The following is a 14,597-nucleotide window of genomic DNA, read 5'->3' on the forward strand; positions in this document are numbered from 1 at the left end:
TGTGTGCAGGAGACTTCCAGCTTTTCAGGCTGCATACAAAAATAATGCAGAGTAGATCTTCACTTGTTTTCTTTAGGCTAATACTGTACAGAATACCTAGCTTGACCCAACTGTATCCAAATTGGTAAAATGGTAACACCCAGCCAGGGTTTGCTAGTACATGCAAGCCTCGGGGACTCAAATCCTAATTAAAACTTTAGTCACTGATCTTGTACCTATCAGTATGAAGCTAAGACTGGAATTTTTGTCCTTAACTGTAGGCAAAACCAGTGAAATGGAGATTATGCATTTTGACTTCACAAGGTATTTTCCTGACTTGTCTCCTCCCATACACGAATATAGGAATGGCGGAATCCAAACACTCACAATTAATTCTCTGCATACAATACCACCATATTCCCTACACACATCAACATTTTTTAACACTTTTGGCCCCCTGCCGTAGTTAGTGAATGGTCATAGCTGCCACACCTCAATGCTAGACCAAGCATCTTCAATGCAGGCTACAAAGCCAATCTAAGAAGACTATTCACTCTCCCAAACACCTTTACCAATAACACCATAAAACTTCAACTTCATTACCTTCAGAATCACTCCCTAAATATTCTCCAATACAACGGATCACATAATAATCCTACACCCAGGCCATTTATCTTAAAAGGGCATTGCTTCCATGATGGATATGTCTCCTACCCTCAAAAAACAAGAAAAAATACCCAGATCATTTTGGTCCTCACCACTGAGACTGGAATGTGGGGATAATGTAAACGGAAGGCAGTTGATTAAGCTATCATTTAATCACACCAAACCACCTATTCACACCCCCAAATGAACCCACTTAAACACCCATAAATTTGCCAAATTTGAACCTCTTTCTTCTCCCACCCTAGCTGCACCCCTAATTTCAGAAAATAAAACAAACAAACATATTTAATTCTTCTCCCACTTCCCTAGTCTAAATGGAAATTCCTGGAGTAAACCCCCTGATGCCGCTGGTTGTTGTTGTGGTGCTGCTAAAGTAGGGAAGGCTTCTAAGCAGTTCTAATACTATCCATTTTCCTTATAAGTCAGTATCTCACTCCCCCTGTCCCTCCCAAAAAATTGTGGATTTGTAAACATAATTTAACTACTTCTGCTAGCACTTCAAATTTAAAAGCAGTTACTCTAATAATAAATACAACCATGTATTCTGCCTTGTGCATCTAGATTTCATACAGCACCTCAGAAACTGAGAATTACTGTTATGTGTCAAAGGTCAGTTCCAATTTTTCGTTAGGTCTGTAACTACTTGGAAGGTCATCTACCTAGAGATCAAATGCAGCTGAGATATAGATAAAGGGATGTAAAACATCCTTGAGTAATCAGTCAAATGTAAAAAATTATTTTACAGATTGTTTTTCAGTGTTTGATACCACCGTCTTTGTTGTAAAACACGGGAAGGAAGAGCAACTGTCAAGCAGTATGTCAGCAGACATGAAGGGAGCTATCTAGGAGTCCCTGAAAGCATTCCCTCCTTTTGTTTGTACTAGTATATTGCAACCTATGGACAGATAGTTCTGGTTGACTGCCCTGAGTGTTATGGGAGAAAGATTCTGGAATGACTATTGCTCAGAAAGAAGGGCTAACTCGAAGACCACATAGGAGGTGCAGAGGTCACTTGAGGTGAAAATAATTAAAATAAAAAGCTGAATTGACTTCTATGAAGCTCTGCCAAAATATACCAGCTGAGGACCTGTCCATCTACATACTTGATATCAAAATGCATATATTGTAGCAATAAAGCCTAATGGAGAGGCAGTGTGAACTAGCGGATTAAGACTGGATTGGGACTCTGGAGATCTTGATTCTATTCCTACCTCTGCCTTTGGCATGTCATCTCTCTGCCTCTCAGATTCCCCATTTATAAAATGGAGACGATGATACCTCTTTTGTAAAGTACTTTGAACCTACTAATTAAAAGCACTATTATTAGTCTACCACTTTGCTCCAATTTTACACCATAATTTTATTAATTTCAATTGACTCTCACTGGCAGAAAACTGGAGTAAAACATTGGTGAATTAGATGCAGAAATTTTAGAGACATTTGTATTACACAATTCACAAAACTTATTATTGGATACGTTTTTTAATGGAGAATATTGATATAATAGGTTCTAGGTTCTAAAATTGTTCAGTAAAGAATTCAAATAACGTAGAGACATAGTTGTTTTGTCTGTGTGGAATCTGGAGTTGAATCAATTGCTCCAAGAAATACCATTGTGGGTTGCAAACAGAAAAAAAAGTTACGGAAGCTTTCTTAGAAGAGTTATTTATATTGCATATGTGATTGCCTATTATATGGCAATGTTTACATTATTCAGAGCATATCTAGATCTTTTAAAAGTAGAGTCGCATCAACAATTATTAATAGAACACATAATGTAATTCTCAATTGATATGAAGATTATTTTATTATCAAATATTGATAAGAAACAAGCACCTTATGCTTTCTTCCATGTTGCCCCATGCTTGGGAGGAGCTGCCTGTAAGTATCCACAAAGCTACTTCACTATACTCCTTCAAATCTCTTCTTTAAAATCTCCTTTGCTGTGATGACAATGCCTCAGCCACTAGTGTGCTGAGACCACTGTCTATCATGCCAAACGCAATAGAGCCCTCGGAGGGTCAGGTGGTCTACTGGGTAGTACACTCAGTATCGCCTCTCAGCAGGAAAGCCTTTCAGTCCAGTTCCTCACCCAAGGATGGATTTAGCTTCCCCTCAGGTTTATAATGTCCTTGCCCTTTTCTTATCAGACGTGGAGTAAAAGTGGCATGTGGCTTATGCTCCCTCCTGCAGCAGGGGAAGTAGGCAGGGGAGCCTGTATTTGTTTCCCCCCCATTATTAATTAAAGTGTCATTTAGCATCCAATTTAGTCAGACTTTTAATTAAATAATTCCTTTATATTTTACTTCATACCTTTTCTAAACCGAAGGTACATTTGATGTAGCTATCCAGTTTTCCACCTTGTATCATATATGAGGAACATGCAAATAATTTAATATTGCTTTCATGTGAACTGCACAGGAACTTCTCAGCCTAACAAAGTAGTTGCATAGTAAGGTATCTTTTAATAAAGGATAGGTCTCCAAAAACAAAAATAAAAAAGTGTTGCTTGAATTCTGCAACAGCCCTGCATGAAGGAGATATACTTAAGAACTGAGGAGTAACACAGTTAAAATATATGAATAAATATACAGTTTTAACAAATGTTATGTGAAGGGTGAGAAAGGCAATTCCTGTTAAATATTTAAAATGTGAGCCCTAATTTTAATACTAGTTCTTACAGAATCTTTAGTTATGTATGAATATTTTTCAGTGGAACAAGGTGTATGTAATAAATAAATAATAGTTATACCTCATGTAGTGCTTTTCATCAATAGAGCTCAAAGCATCTTCCAAGATTGGATGTTTTACAGATGGAAAAACTGAAGCACGGTTACTTTGCCAAATGTCTCAACTGGAAATAGAACCCAGATCTCCTGAGTCCTAGCACATTGTTCTAAGCACATAACTTAACATCGCTGAACCAATGTTTATAAACATTCTAAAAACGAAATTTTTGTGTTTCATTTAGATGATCTAAAACTCATTTTTATGGAGCCAAATTCTTCATAGCAGAAAGCATACTATGGTCATTTCTCTTGCATGCATAACATATTTATAAGGTGCACAAGAGCTATGCACAGGACAGGTTCCACTGCAACTTTATACATGCTAAGTGTACTTGCTACATACTCTCTAGTTTTGAAATATTCTAAAGTTCATACGAATGGACTTAGGTATAGTAACTTCCATTTAACGTCATCCCAGGTAACGTTGTTTTGTTGTTATGTTGCTGATCTATTAGAGAACATACTCATTTAAAGTTGTGTAATGTTTGCTTATAATGTTGTTTGGCTGTGGGGGCTTGGTACCAGGGTGGGCCAGCAAGCCCCCTATCAGCTCCCCTCCACCCTCCTCAGCGCTTCCCGCCCACCGGCAGCCCCGTGGGTCAGCAACTCCACTCTCCCTCCCCGCGCCTCCCACCTGCAGCAATCAGCTGTTTCGAGTCATTCAGTAGGCTTGGGCGGGAGGGGCGAGGGCACGGCGGGGTGGGGCCTTGGGGAAAAGGGTGGAGTGGGGGTGGGCCTGGGCCAAAGCTGGGGGTTGAGCACCCTGTGGCACTTTGGAAAGAACATCAAGAGGAGCAGCTGGACGATCCACCCTCTTTCACCCTCTCCACCACTGCAACCAAGCTTCACAATCATCATTGGTGAGTACAGTATTAAATTGTTTAAAATGTATACTGTATATGTCTTTTGTCTGGCAAAAAAAATTCCCCTGGAACCTAATCCCCCCATTTACATTAATTCTTATGGGGAAATTGGATTCGCTTAACATCATTTTGCTTAAAGTCGTATTTTTCAAGAACATAACTAGAACGTTGAGCAAGGAGTTACTGTATAATAAATCCTGAAGCTTTAAAAAAAGAAAAAGCCTTATTTCAGGGCTTCAGTGCCTCTCTTTGATTTAATGCTGACAATAGTGAGCAGCAAATGGTTTTCATGACCATGAAGTTGAGGCATCCTGCAACATTTTTAGTACCATTCCAAAGATGAGCTTAGTTTTGGGGGTTTCTTTATAGCTTTATTGTAAATGTTTAGTTCAGTTTGAAACCTAACAAAAACTGAACAGCAGTCATCCCAGTGTTGGTATCTGGCAACAGCACAGAAAAATACCTCCAGCCTCAATACTCAGAAAGGACTTAACTCTTCCACGGTCTCATTCTAACAAGAATCACCAGCTCAGGCAGACTAGTATTTCAAGATCACTTTATTCAACCTGCTGTAATAGATAATATTTTTGTTTGTACCATCTTGTAATAGTTGTTGCACCTAACTAGCTTAAGACCAGATTTAATTAAAAAACTCCATGAGTCTTCTGCTACTGTGAAAACAAACGCAAGACTAAATAGATTAATTTGGATGGCTTTTACGAGTTTCCATAGTACAGAAACCAGCAGGTTTTTAGTGAATATGTATTTTTTTAAAAATATATCAGAGACCTGGAGTGAGATTATATCTTTTCCCAATAATTAACGTGAAGTTTAATGGTCAGAAGCTATGAAGATTTTCAAGAAGTCAAAACCTTGATCTGCAGAATTTTAGAAATTGCTAATGCATAAATCTGATTTTCTTGATTGAAGAGTTGATGTAATATATGGGATTTTAGAAGTTACCAATTAGTGTTGTGGAGAACATGAATAACTGTGAAGTTTTTCAAGGAAATCAATACACATTACTATTTTTGCATCTACCAAAACTGAAAGTCATTCTGTATCCTTTAAAGTATTTTATCTATGTCTCTTTTGTAGGTAATTCTCATTACAAGGACAAAATTAATCTTGAAACATTTAAATACCAACACAACACACTTCAAAAAATTGTTCCAGATTCAGATAGTACTACATATAGCGATCCTACGGCAGCTACAATCATGATCAAACAATGCAGATGTTGAAGGAAATTTTGCCAGTCTCTAAAATATAAAAGACAACTGTTTTCCCTCTTTCTGGAAAAAAAAATTAAGGGTTCAGCTTAAAAGTGCATATTTTAGCAACAATATTTCTACTATACAGAATCTAAAATAGAGATAGTAAAGTCATTCAGTAAAATAAATCTTCCTCACCTTTCTCTCTAAGATTACGGAAAAGTTTTGATGATCCTTTCCAAACTGGGGGTGTCTCTATAAGTATCTGATTCAATTCCTGAAAGAAAAAAAAATTAAAAAACACAAAGTAGTTGATAAAGTCTTTATCAGATTAAATAGTGAAATCTAGGGGTACGTCTACACTTACCTGCCGGTTCGACGCGGAGAGTTCGACTTTTTGGAGTTCGAACTATCGCGTCTGATCTAGACGCGATAGTTCGAACTCCGGATGCGCCGCGGTCGACTCCGGTACTCCACCTCGGCAGAAGGAGTTGGCGGAGTCGACAGGGGAGCCGCGGAGTTCGACCCCGCCGCGTCTGGACGGGTGAGTTGTTCGAATTAGGGTACTTCGAATTCAGCTACGCTATTCACGTAGCTGAATTTGCGTACCCTAATTCGAACCCCCTTCTTAGTGTAGACCAGGCCCAGAAACAAAGACTAGAGACAAGGAATTTTACATAAACTTCCTATTTAACTTAATTCCCAATGTATGGCAGCTGTGGGCGGAAAAATTTAAGCTTAGAAAAGCACACGGGCCCTGATCCAGCAAACACTTAAACACGGTGTAAGGCCTGCTCATGTCAGTAGTCCTGACACCAGGTTCATGAGCAAATCTGTATTCATAGTTAACAGTTTGTAGGACTGGGGTCTTATATGTAACTCAGTACACCTTATGCATGATGGAACTTTTCAATTTGTTGCTACAACTCATTCACTAATGTATTTTTATTGGGGGACTGATCCATAGCCACTGAAGTCAATGGAAAGACTCCACTGACTTCAGTGGGCTTTGGTTCAGGCCCCAGATTTGGTTGCATTGCTTTTATGATGTCTAACTTCACTTACACCAAAACAAATTTCACACTAGAAACCTGATCATGGGCTTCTTCAGGCTTACGAGTCATTCAGCACCTTGCAGGGATACCAGGATACATTCTGCTCTCAGTTACACCAATGAAAAGTGCAAATCAAATGACAATAATTCCAATGAAGTCAATAGACATACAACAATTTAACATCAGTATCAATAAGAGCAGAATTTTGTCAGCTGAGCACCCTTAACTTCTGCTGAGTTTCACATGAGTTGAGAATGCTCAGTATTCTCAAGAGGCATTCCCACACCTTGCAGGAATGGGTCACATGAGTTTTACACATCCAGTCAGGGAGAAGAAACATATTATGGAACCTTCATATCCATAACATTTTGATTTTCAAATCATCACTACAAGCTTCTGGTAAATAATCTACAGAACAATAATTATTTGCAGAAATAATTTCAGATAAATAAATCTATTAAAATCATGATTTGTTCAAGGACAATGCACAAACAGAAAGTGCTACAATTTGTCAAATGGTTTTCTAAAAATTATTTACTTAGCTCTACTCCTGGTAATCTGGTTAATTACTATATTAACATAAATTGCAGATTTCTGATTTTGAATTATTAATAATTAACAACAAAAATTAAAATTTAAGTGAGAACAGATTTTACTGTAGTCTGACTACAGTAAACAAAAAAGTGTAGAATTTATATTATTTATTGAAAGCAATCCACTTGGAGAGATACATATGATAAGGTAACCAAACTAAAGATCCTGTCTGGGAACACTACAAAAACAAAAGAGCTTGCTACTTTTAGATCTAGTGCCATTTCTTCCTAATAAAGTGCTCAGTCATGCAACTGGGTCTACATGGGTGCAGAAGTCTGCACAGTCCACTCTGAGTATCAGAGCATGAACCTCATTTCAGATTAACCAGAAGCATAACAGAAGCCAAACAAACAAAAGGCAAATTGTTATATTTTGAGATATATAAAGTGTTGTTGTGCCTGTGTTAGTCGCAGGATATTGAAGAGACAAGGTGGGTGAGGTAATGTCTTTTATTGGGCCAATTTCTGTTGGTGAAAGCGACAAGCTTTCTTTGGTTCAATAAAAGATATTACCATCCACCCTGTCTCTTGAGATTTATACAGTTAGGCCTTGGCTACACTGGTGCTTTACAGCGCTGCAAGTTTCTCGCTCAGGGGTGTGAAAAAAACACCCCCCTGAGTGCTGCAAGATACAGCGCTGTAAAGCGCCAGTGTAAACTGTGCTGTAAGCTAATCCCCACGGGGAGGTGGAGTACGTGCAGCGCTGGGAGAGCTCTCTCCCAGCGCTGGCGCTGTGGCCACACTCACACTTCAAAGCGCTGCCGCGGCAGCGCTCCCGCAGCAGTGCTTTGAAGTTTCGAGTGTAGCCAAGCCCTGAGTTACAATTGTCAGCATATATTTGAGGGATGTGATACATAGTTGGATTGAAAAATGATGTAGAGTTTAAGGCCAGAAGGGACTACAAGATCATCTTGTCTGACATCCTGTATATCACAGGCCACCAATACATTAAACGCAACACCCAAAAGTAGACCAAAGTGTTACAGCTTAGGAGACTAAACTATTATGTGACACAGGCAGAGAATAGCAGGGACTGAGGTGCACCAATTCTTAAGGCCCCTACAATGGTAGGGAAATGATTAACTGTGATATACCCAGCAAGTGACTCTCACCTCAGACTGCAGAGCATGGTGAAAAAAACCATAGGCCACTGCCAATTTGACCTGGGAAAAAATTCCTTCCCAACATCACATATGGCAATCAGTTGGATCCTGAGCATGTGAGCAAGAACCAGTAAGCTAAGCACCTGAGAGAGAAAATGCCGAGTTCCAACTCAAAGCACAACCCCATCCACTCTCATCTCCAGCTGTGGCCATCTCGATGCTTCAGAGGAAACAAGCAAAACAATTATATTGGGGGAGATCCCTTCCTGATCCCTGCAGGAGACTGGCAGAAGCCCTGAAGCATGAGATTTTAGGAATATAAGAAAAACCAGAAGGTACCCCCCAAGGATGCCAAGCCCAGATCCTACAATCACAAGGAACCTCATCACACAATCTGACTCGTATACTTATCCAGCTCTCTCTTAAAACTAAGTAAGTTGTTTACTCCCACAGCTCCTACTGGGGAGGCTGTTCCAGAATCTCACTCATCTGATGGCTAGAAACCTTCTAATTTCCAGCCTGAATTTGTTCAGAGACAGTTTATACCCATTTGTCCTTTAGCTTAAATAGCTTTTCTCCCTCCCTGGTATCTATTCTCCTTATGTATTTCTATAGAAAGCAATCATAATCCCCCTCAGCCTTCATTTTGCTAGGCTAAACCATCCAAGCATTTTTAGTCTTCTCTTCTAAAATAAGCTCTCCATTCCTCCTCCTGTGTATTGAAGTCAGGCATGGAGATTACACCAATCTCTCACAGCCTTCTCCCCACATTTTCTAGTTTAAAGACCTTAACAACTGTGTCAGCCTTGATCCCAAAAGGTTAATACCCCAAACACTCTAATGGGGGGAGGGAGTCCATCAGGCGAGAACAGTCTTCCTCTGTGAATGCCTTGCAATGGTTGATTAACCCAAAACCTTCCTCATAGCACTAATCCTTGAGCCACTTGTTGATCTTAAATTATTTTGCTACACCTTCACTCTTCTTCTGTAGGGACCAGAAGAATCCCACTGAAAGTCATTTGAACTTTCACTTCTTTGAGCATCTTACCAAGCCTAACATAACTGTCCTGGATCCATTCCAGTGGGAATCTAGCAGTATCACTCATCCCAATATGCAGCACACTCAATGGATTTTTCCCCACTCCCGTCAGGATCCATTCTAATCTCACATCCACATCTCATATCCTTGCTCTTGGCAGATAAAACACTCTTCTGTTCTCTGGATATGGTCTGGTGACAGGCCTGTCGATTCTTCTCAGTATGGACTGGAGTCCCCAGTGACACAGTCTCTTCCTGGTTTTGGTATAAATCCGTCTTATGTTCCCTCTCAGTCACCTGTAAATCATCCTCATTTTATCTTGGGCTCCAGTCCATGACTATCTCCATTGTCTCTTCCTTCCTTATGCATAGACTCGCTTCCCTTCTCTTCTTCTGCACCACCACAACTTCTGTCTGTTTCTCTTCCTCAGTCTCCAGTGCAGTAAACTTGTTATTCAACTCTATTTCACCTCTACTAGCCAGTCTCTTCTTCTGCATTGTCCTTGTGGTCATGCTCTTCAATGAATCACCCTCCTCTTTTGGCAGTTCGCCCTCCCGGTCCTTTTGTTCAGCAGTTGTCTACAAATCTTGAGTTGTCTGTACCACCTCATCTCCATTATAACTTAAAATCCCTGTCTGAATTCCATCATCATCTAATCTTGAATCCTTGGATCTTTTCTGCCAGGAATTCTAACTGGTGACATTTCATGCATAAGTAGCTTCCATCAGATACCCACTCTAGGATTATGTATGACCCAGTTTCCACATCCAACCATCTTCACATCCTCTCTTCTTCAGATCACTTCTAATGTTGCATCTGTAGCCATCATCTTCTCTTTCTAGTCCCTACTCCTAGAAAAAAAAAGACAAAAAACCTCCCACCTACAAACTCCCACAGAAACTAAGCTGTTAGCTGCTCCAATATTAACCAATGACATACTTTTAAACTAGCCAAAATAGGGCCAGGTCTACACTCAAAAGTTAAGGCGACCCTACTACATTGCTCAGGAGTGTAGACAGCATTAGGGTGACAGAAGAATTCTTCCATTGACCTGGCTACTGCCTCTCAGGCTACGTCTACACTACCCGCCGTATCGGCGGGTAGCGATCGATTTTTCAGGGATCGATATATCGCGTCTCATCTAGACGCGATATATCGATCCCCGAACGCGCTTCTATCGATTCCGGAACTCCACCGCCGCGAACGGCGGTGGCGGCGTCGACATGGAGAGCCCCGGACATCGATCCCGCGCCGTGAGGACGGGTAAGTTATCGATATAAGATACTTCGACTTCAGCTACGTTATTCACGTAGCTGAAGTTGCGTATCTTATATCGATTTTTCCCCTTAGTGTAGACCAGCCCTCAGAGAGATGGATTAGCTACACCAATGGAAGAACCCCTCCCATCACTATAGCAAGTGTCTACATTGAAGTACTAGACTGGCAAAGAAGTAGTGCTGCAGCTGCGATGCTGTAGCATTCCAAGTGTAGACAAGTCCTAGGTCAGCACTACCCCCTTGTTAAGGGCTATCAGCAAGCATTGGATCAAGTCACACACTTAGAACAGCTCACTCACAAATCAAAACTGCACGTCCAGAACACAAAATCACCACTCGCCTCTCAGGGAAAACTCCCACAGAAACTCCACCGATAGCTGCTAGTTGTTCACTACCAATGTAAGGCACACTGTTGTAACACTACAGTAGTGGGTAAATAGTAATGATTGCTAAGATTGAGTAAAACATGATCAACAGTTTTTATATTATAAAAATAAATGGTTTATTTTTTTCATAAGCCTTGAAATTGGAAATGTAAATACTTGGATGAATGTATTGAAATATACAGTGCATAAATACAAAAAGACTATTTCCCGTTGTGGTTTCTGCAAAGATGGTTGTATTTTTGCTGAAATGTTATTCTGCAACTCCAGCAGTACGTTGAAATAGTTTTCCTACACGAACAGAGATCATGGAGTAATTCTTCTTTCAACAATAGATATTAACAGGAATATTGAAGGCAATATTTGCTGCTGAAGAAAGCCTTGGGAGACTCATGGGGATGGAGGTAGGGACAAGCTCCTTGCAACCAGTTTGAGAAGTAGGGAATAAGTATCTTTTGCTTACTCAAAGACATCAACCTGTTGGAGGAGATGGGGCACAAGTACCCATTACACTTAAAGAACAGTGTATCTAGCCTCCATAAACTTCCACACCGCCATGGGGCAGGGAAGCAGAAGGAGTAGATTACAATCTAACCAGTTTTGCAATCAGATTAAGGAACTCCTTAGGACATTCCTCCTCATGGTTTTGTGACAGTCATTAAGAGGGTGTAGAAGAAAAAGAGTCATTTGTTCCCCAAACTCTCTTGCCTGGCTAGGTGAAGTCAGAACACAGGTGCTTGTTCTCTTGACCCCACATGGATCTTTTTCAGCTAAGGGTAATAATTGGAGACATACCAATCTCCTAGAACTGGAAGGGACCTTGAAAGGTCATTGAGTCCAGCCCCCTGCCTTCACTAGCAGGACCAATTTTTGCCCCAGATCCCTAAGTGGCCTCCTCAAGGATTGAACTCACAACCCTGGGTTTAGCAGGCCAATGCTCAAACCGCTGAGCTATCCCTTCCTCTCCAATTCCCTGCCTGCACTGAATGTATATTTGCTTCAGCAGCAAATACTGCATCCTGGGAGGAGGTGGTAAAACAACCAAAAAGCCAGAGTCCAGCCCTGCTTAAAAGCGTGTAAACTTTCAACTACAAATTGGTCACCTGATCTGAACAAATGCACTTGGGCCATATCATACTGTTTCTATTCTTGATTAATCTTCTCACAGTTGAGACACTCTTGAAGACTGAATAAAATCAAAGCACCTTACTCAATTACCCAATTAGTTTTGAATTCTGAGTAAGATGCTCTAGAATGAAATGACTAATATGAGAACTAGAAAAGGCTAGTTATTTCAGATGATTAGACAATTCAATGTGGCGTGTCTAAAAGTTATCTGAACCAAGGAAAGCCTGATTTTTGTAATTACAAAATTAAAAACAAATGGCAGTGGGGGAAGAGACTAAGCATGCCAGCCTCTCATCCCCACCTTGCCTCCTATCTCCTGCGCAGCTAGAAAGCAATGGAAGGGGTACCCTCCCCCTCTCATCAATACAGAGCAGGTAGCCCCCAAGCTCCTCCCACAGGCAGATTTAGCCCTTAGGAGAAGTAGACTTTGACAAACTCAGCAACCTGGTGATGTCATAAGAGTTCTGTAGGCAGGTGACCCCACTGTAATACATAGTACTTCTAAACCTCATCACTTCCTTTAGGTCAGTGCTTCTCAAAGCCGGTCCGCCGCTTGTTCAGGGATAGCCCCTGGTGGTCTGGGCTGGTTTGTTTACCTGCCCCATCCGCAGGTTCGGCTGATCACAGCTCCCACTGGCCGCAGTTCGCCACTCCAAGCCAATGGGGGCCGCAGGAAGGATGGCCAGCACATCCCTTGGCCCGCGCTGCTTCCTGCTGCCCCCATTGGCCTGAACCACCAGGGGCTTTCCCTGAACAAGCAGCAGACCAGCTTTGAGAAGCAATGCTTTAGGTGACATGGGGATCTCGGACAGTTAGTCTCACTCACTCCTTCCTCCCAGTACATGGTATATGGATTAACATGAAGTCTTATATAGAACGGAACAGGCTCATGCTCTTTTTACATGCTGCTTAATCCAGCCTTCCAGAATTCTATTCGTCTACTTATTGGGACAAGTCATTTTTTTTAAAATTGAACACCGTTGTTTTTTTGATCCACCAAAATTCCACCCATAAAAACAAAATTGTCTAATCCTTTCTCCTTTTGGTTGCAAGTTTATAGCATATATTTACTTAACTCATATCTGGAGAAATGTAAGGTTGCAAGATACAGAAGGAACTATTGCTCACCTGTTTTGAAAGGGACCTCCACTTTTTAGCACCTGAAATGAGGGAGAAAAATTAATGGAATGGAATGGAATCAGTTAATGATTTATCCCTTTGGAAGGTACACATGAAGCTCTTTCTTTTGATCATATATATGGGTGTCAGGAAGATTGGCTCACCCACACCCCCAGATCACCTTATACTACAATCACAGCTCTGCCAAGCTTCTCCAACTGATACCTCCATCATTCAATATAGCTAACAGCGAATGAGCTGTAGTTGATACAAACTCCACCCAGTGGCTAATGTCAGCTCCAGGAGAGCAGAGATAAGGTTGCACAGACATGTACCTTAACCCCATTTTCTGGTTTTCCAAATTTAGAGTTTTGCTGAACTCAGTGTTCTGGAAGGGCAAGAGATACCACTGATCAACCTTAACTTTGCACACATGGAGTTTTTTGTCAGAATTGTATGGCAATTAGACACAGCAGATACAATGGAATTTAATTAATTTAGGAGTAGTACCATTCCTCATATTGAGATTTGAACATGACAACTTGGTTATGTTCATACCTCAGAAAGTCTGTGACAACACCACCATCCCCATAAGGTTTGGTATTATCAAGCCAAACATGTAGCAAGCTGGACAGTTCTTCACGTAACTTTGTGTTTAAAATCTTAAATATGGATTACAGCCATCTCTCTACTGTACATCTTTTAAAAATTCAACTCACTCTGATATAGGCTGATTTGCATTTGTATTAGTTGGGGGGGGAGCAAGGACAGAAGAGTATTTTGAACAGAAAACATTTGTCAATCATGACGCATTAGTTTAGAATGGCAAGCTTGTCATTCTAGACAAGCAAGTGGAATTTTACATTGGGCATGTGAACACACACAAACCCTACAGCTCAGCATTTGGCTGTCTATAAATTTTGTTGAGTCAGATCAGAAGTTAAAAGAGAGCAGAACACAATTCTATTTCTTCCTCTTTCCAAAGTTTTTTTGAAAGTGTAAACATGTAACCAGGTGATAAAAATCATAGAATTACAAGCTTGACTTCTCATAAACAGTTTCAGATAATACACTATGATTTATTTCATAAACCCAAACCTTCCCTAGAAATATAGGAATATAATTTTAAAACTAATTATAGCTTTTGTTTTATACTATCATTTTATTACAACTGTCTAAAGTTAAACATTTAGCCTCAAAGTTATGAAAAATATTTCACATTTTTACCATACTACTATTATCCAATGTTCAGTCACTGTTTAATCAAAAAGGAAGTAAACACACTCTTGACTTTTGCAAGGTTTATAAGATTTCCAGGGTAAGTCAGTCACAATAGCTGTATTTATTCTACCAGAAATCTCATCCAAGTCTAGTATTATTAGCTTTTCT

The 14,597-nt window shown here is 40.3% G+C and overlaps 1 protein-coding gene across 9 annotated transcripts in view; it reads right to left on the bottom strand.

Moving 5' to 3' along the window:
* The window catches only part of MICU3 (mitochondrial calcium uptake family member 3), a 120,396-nt gene that overhangs the window by 70,186 nt on the left and 35,613 nt on the right, over window positions 1-14,597 (bottom strand). For all 9 annotated transcript variants that reach the window (XR_005598630.1, XR_005598631.1, XR_005598629.1 and 6 more), the window contains exons 3-4: window positions 13,218-13,249; window positions 5,710-5,788 (exon numbers count right to left, since the gene is read on the bottom strand). Coding sequence is in view for 6 of the 9 variants with exons in the window: in XM_039539137.1 (XP_039395071.1) it covers window positions 5,710-5,788; window positions 13,218-13,249 (111 nt within the window). In the remaining 3 variants the exon portion in view is untranslated. The remainder of the gene's footprint in view (window positions 1-5,709; window positions 5,789-13,217; window positions 13,250-14,597) is intronic.

Source organism: Mauremys reevesii, linkage group 5, assembly GCF_016161935.1.
Source record: "Mauremys reevesii isolate NIE-2019 linkage group 5, ASM1616193v1, whole genome shotgun sequence".
Lineage (NCBI taxonomy): Eukaryota > Metazoa > Chordata > Testudines > Geoemydidae > Mauremys > Mauremys reevesii.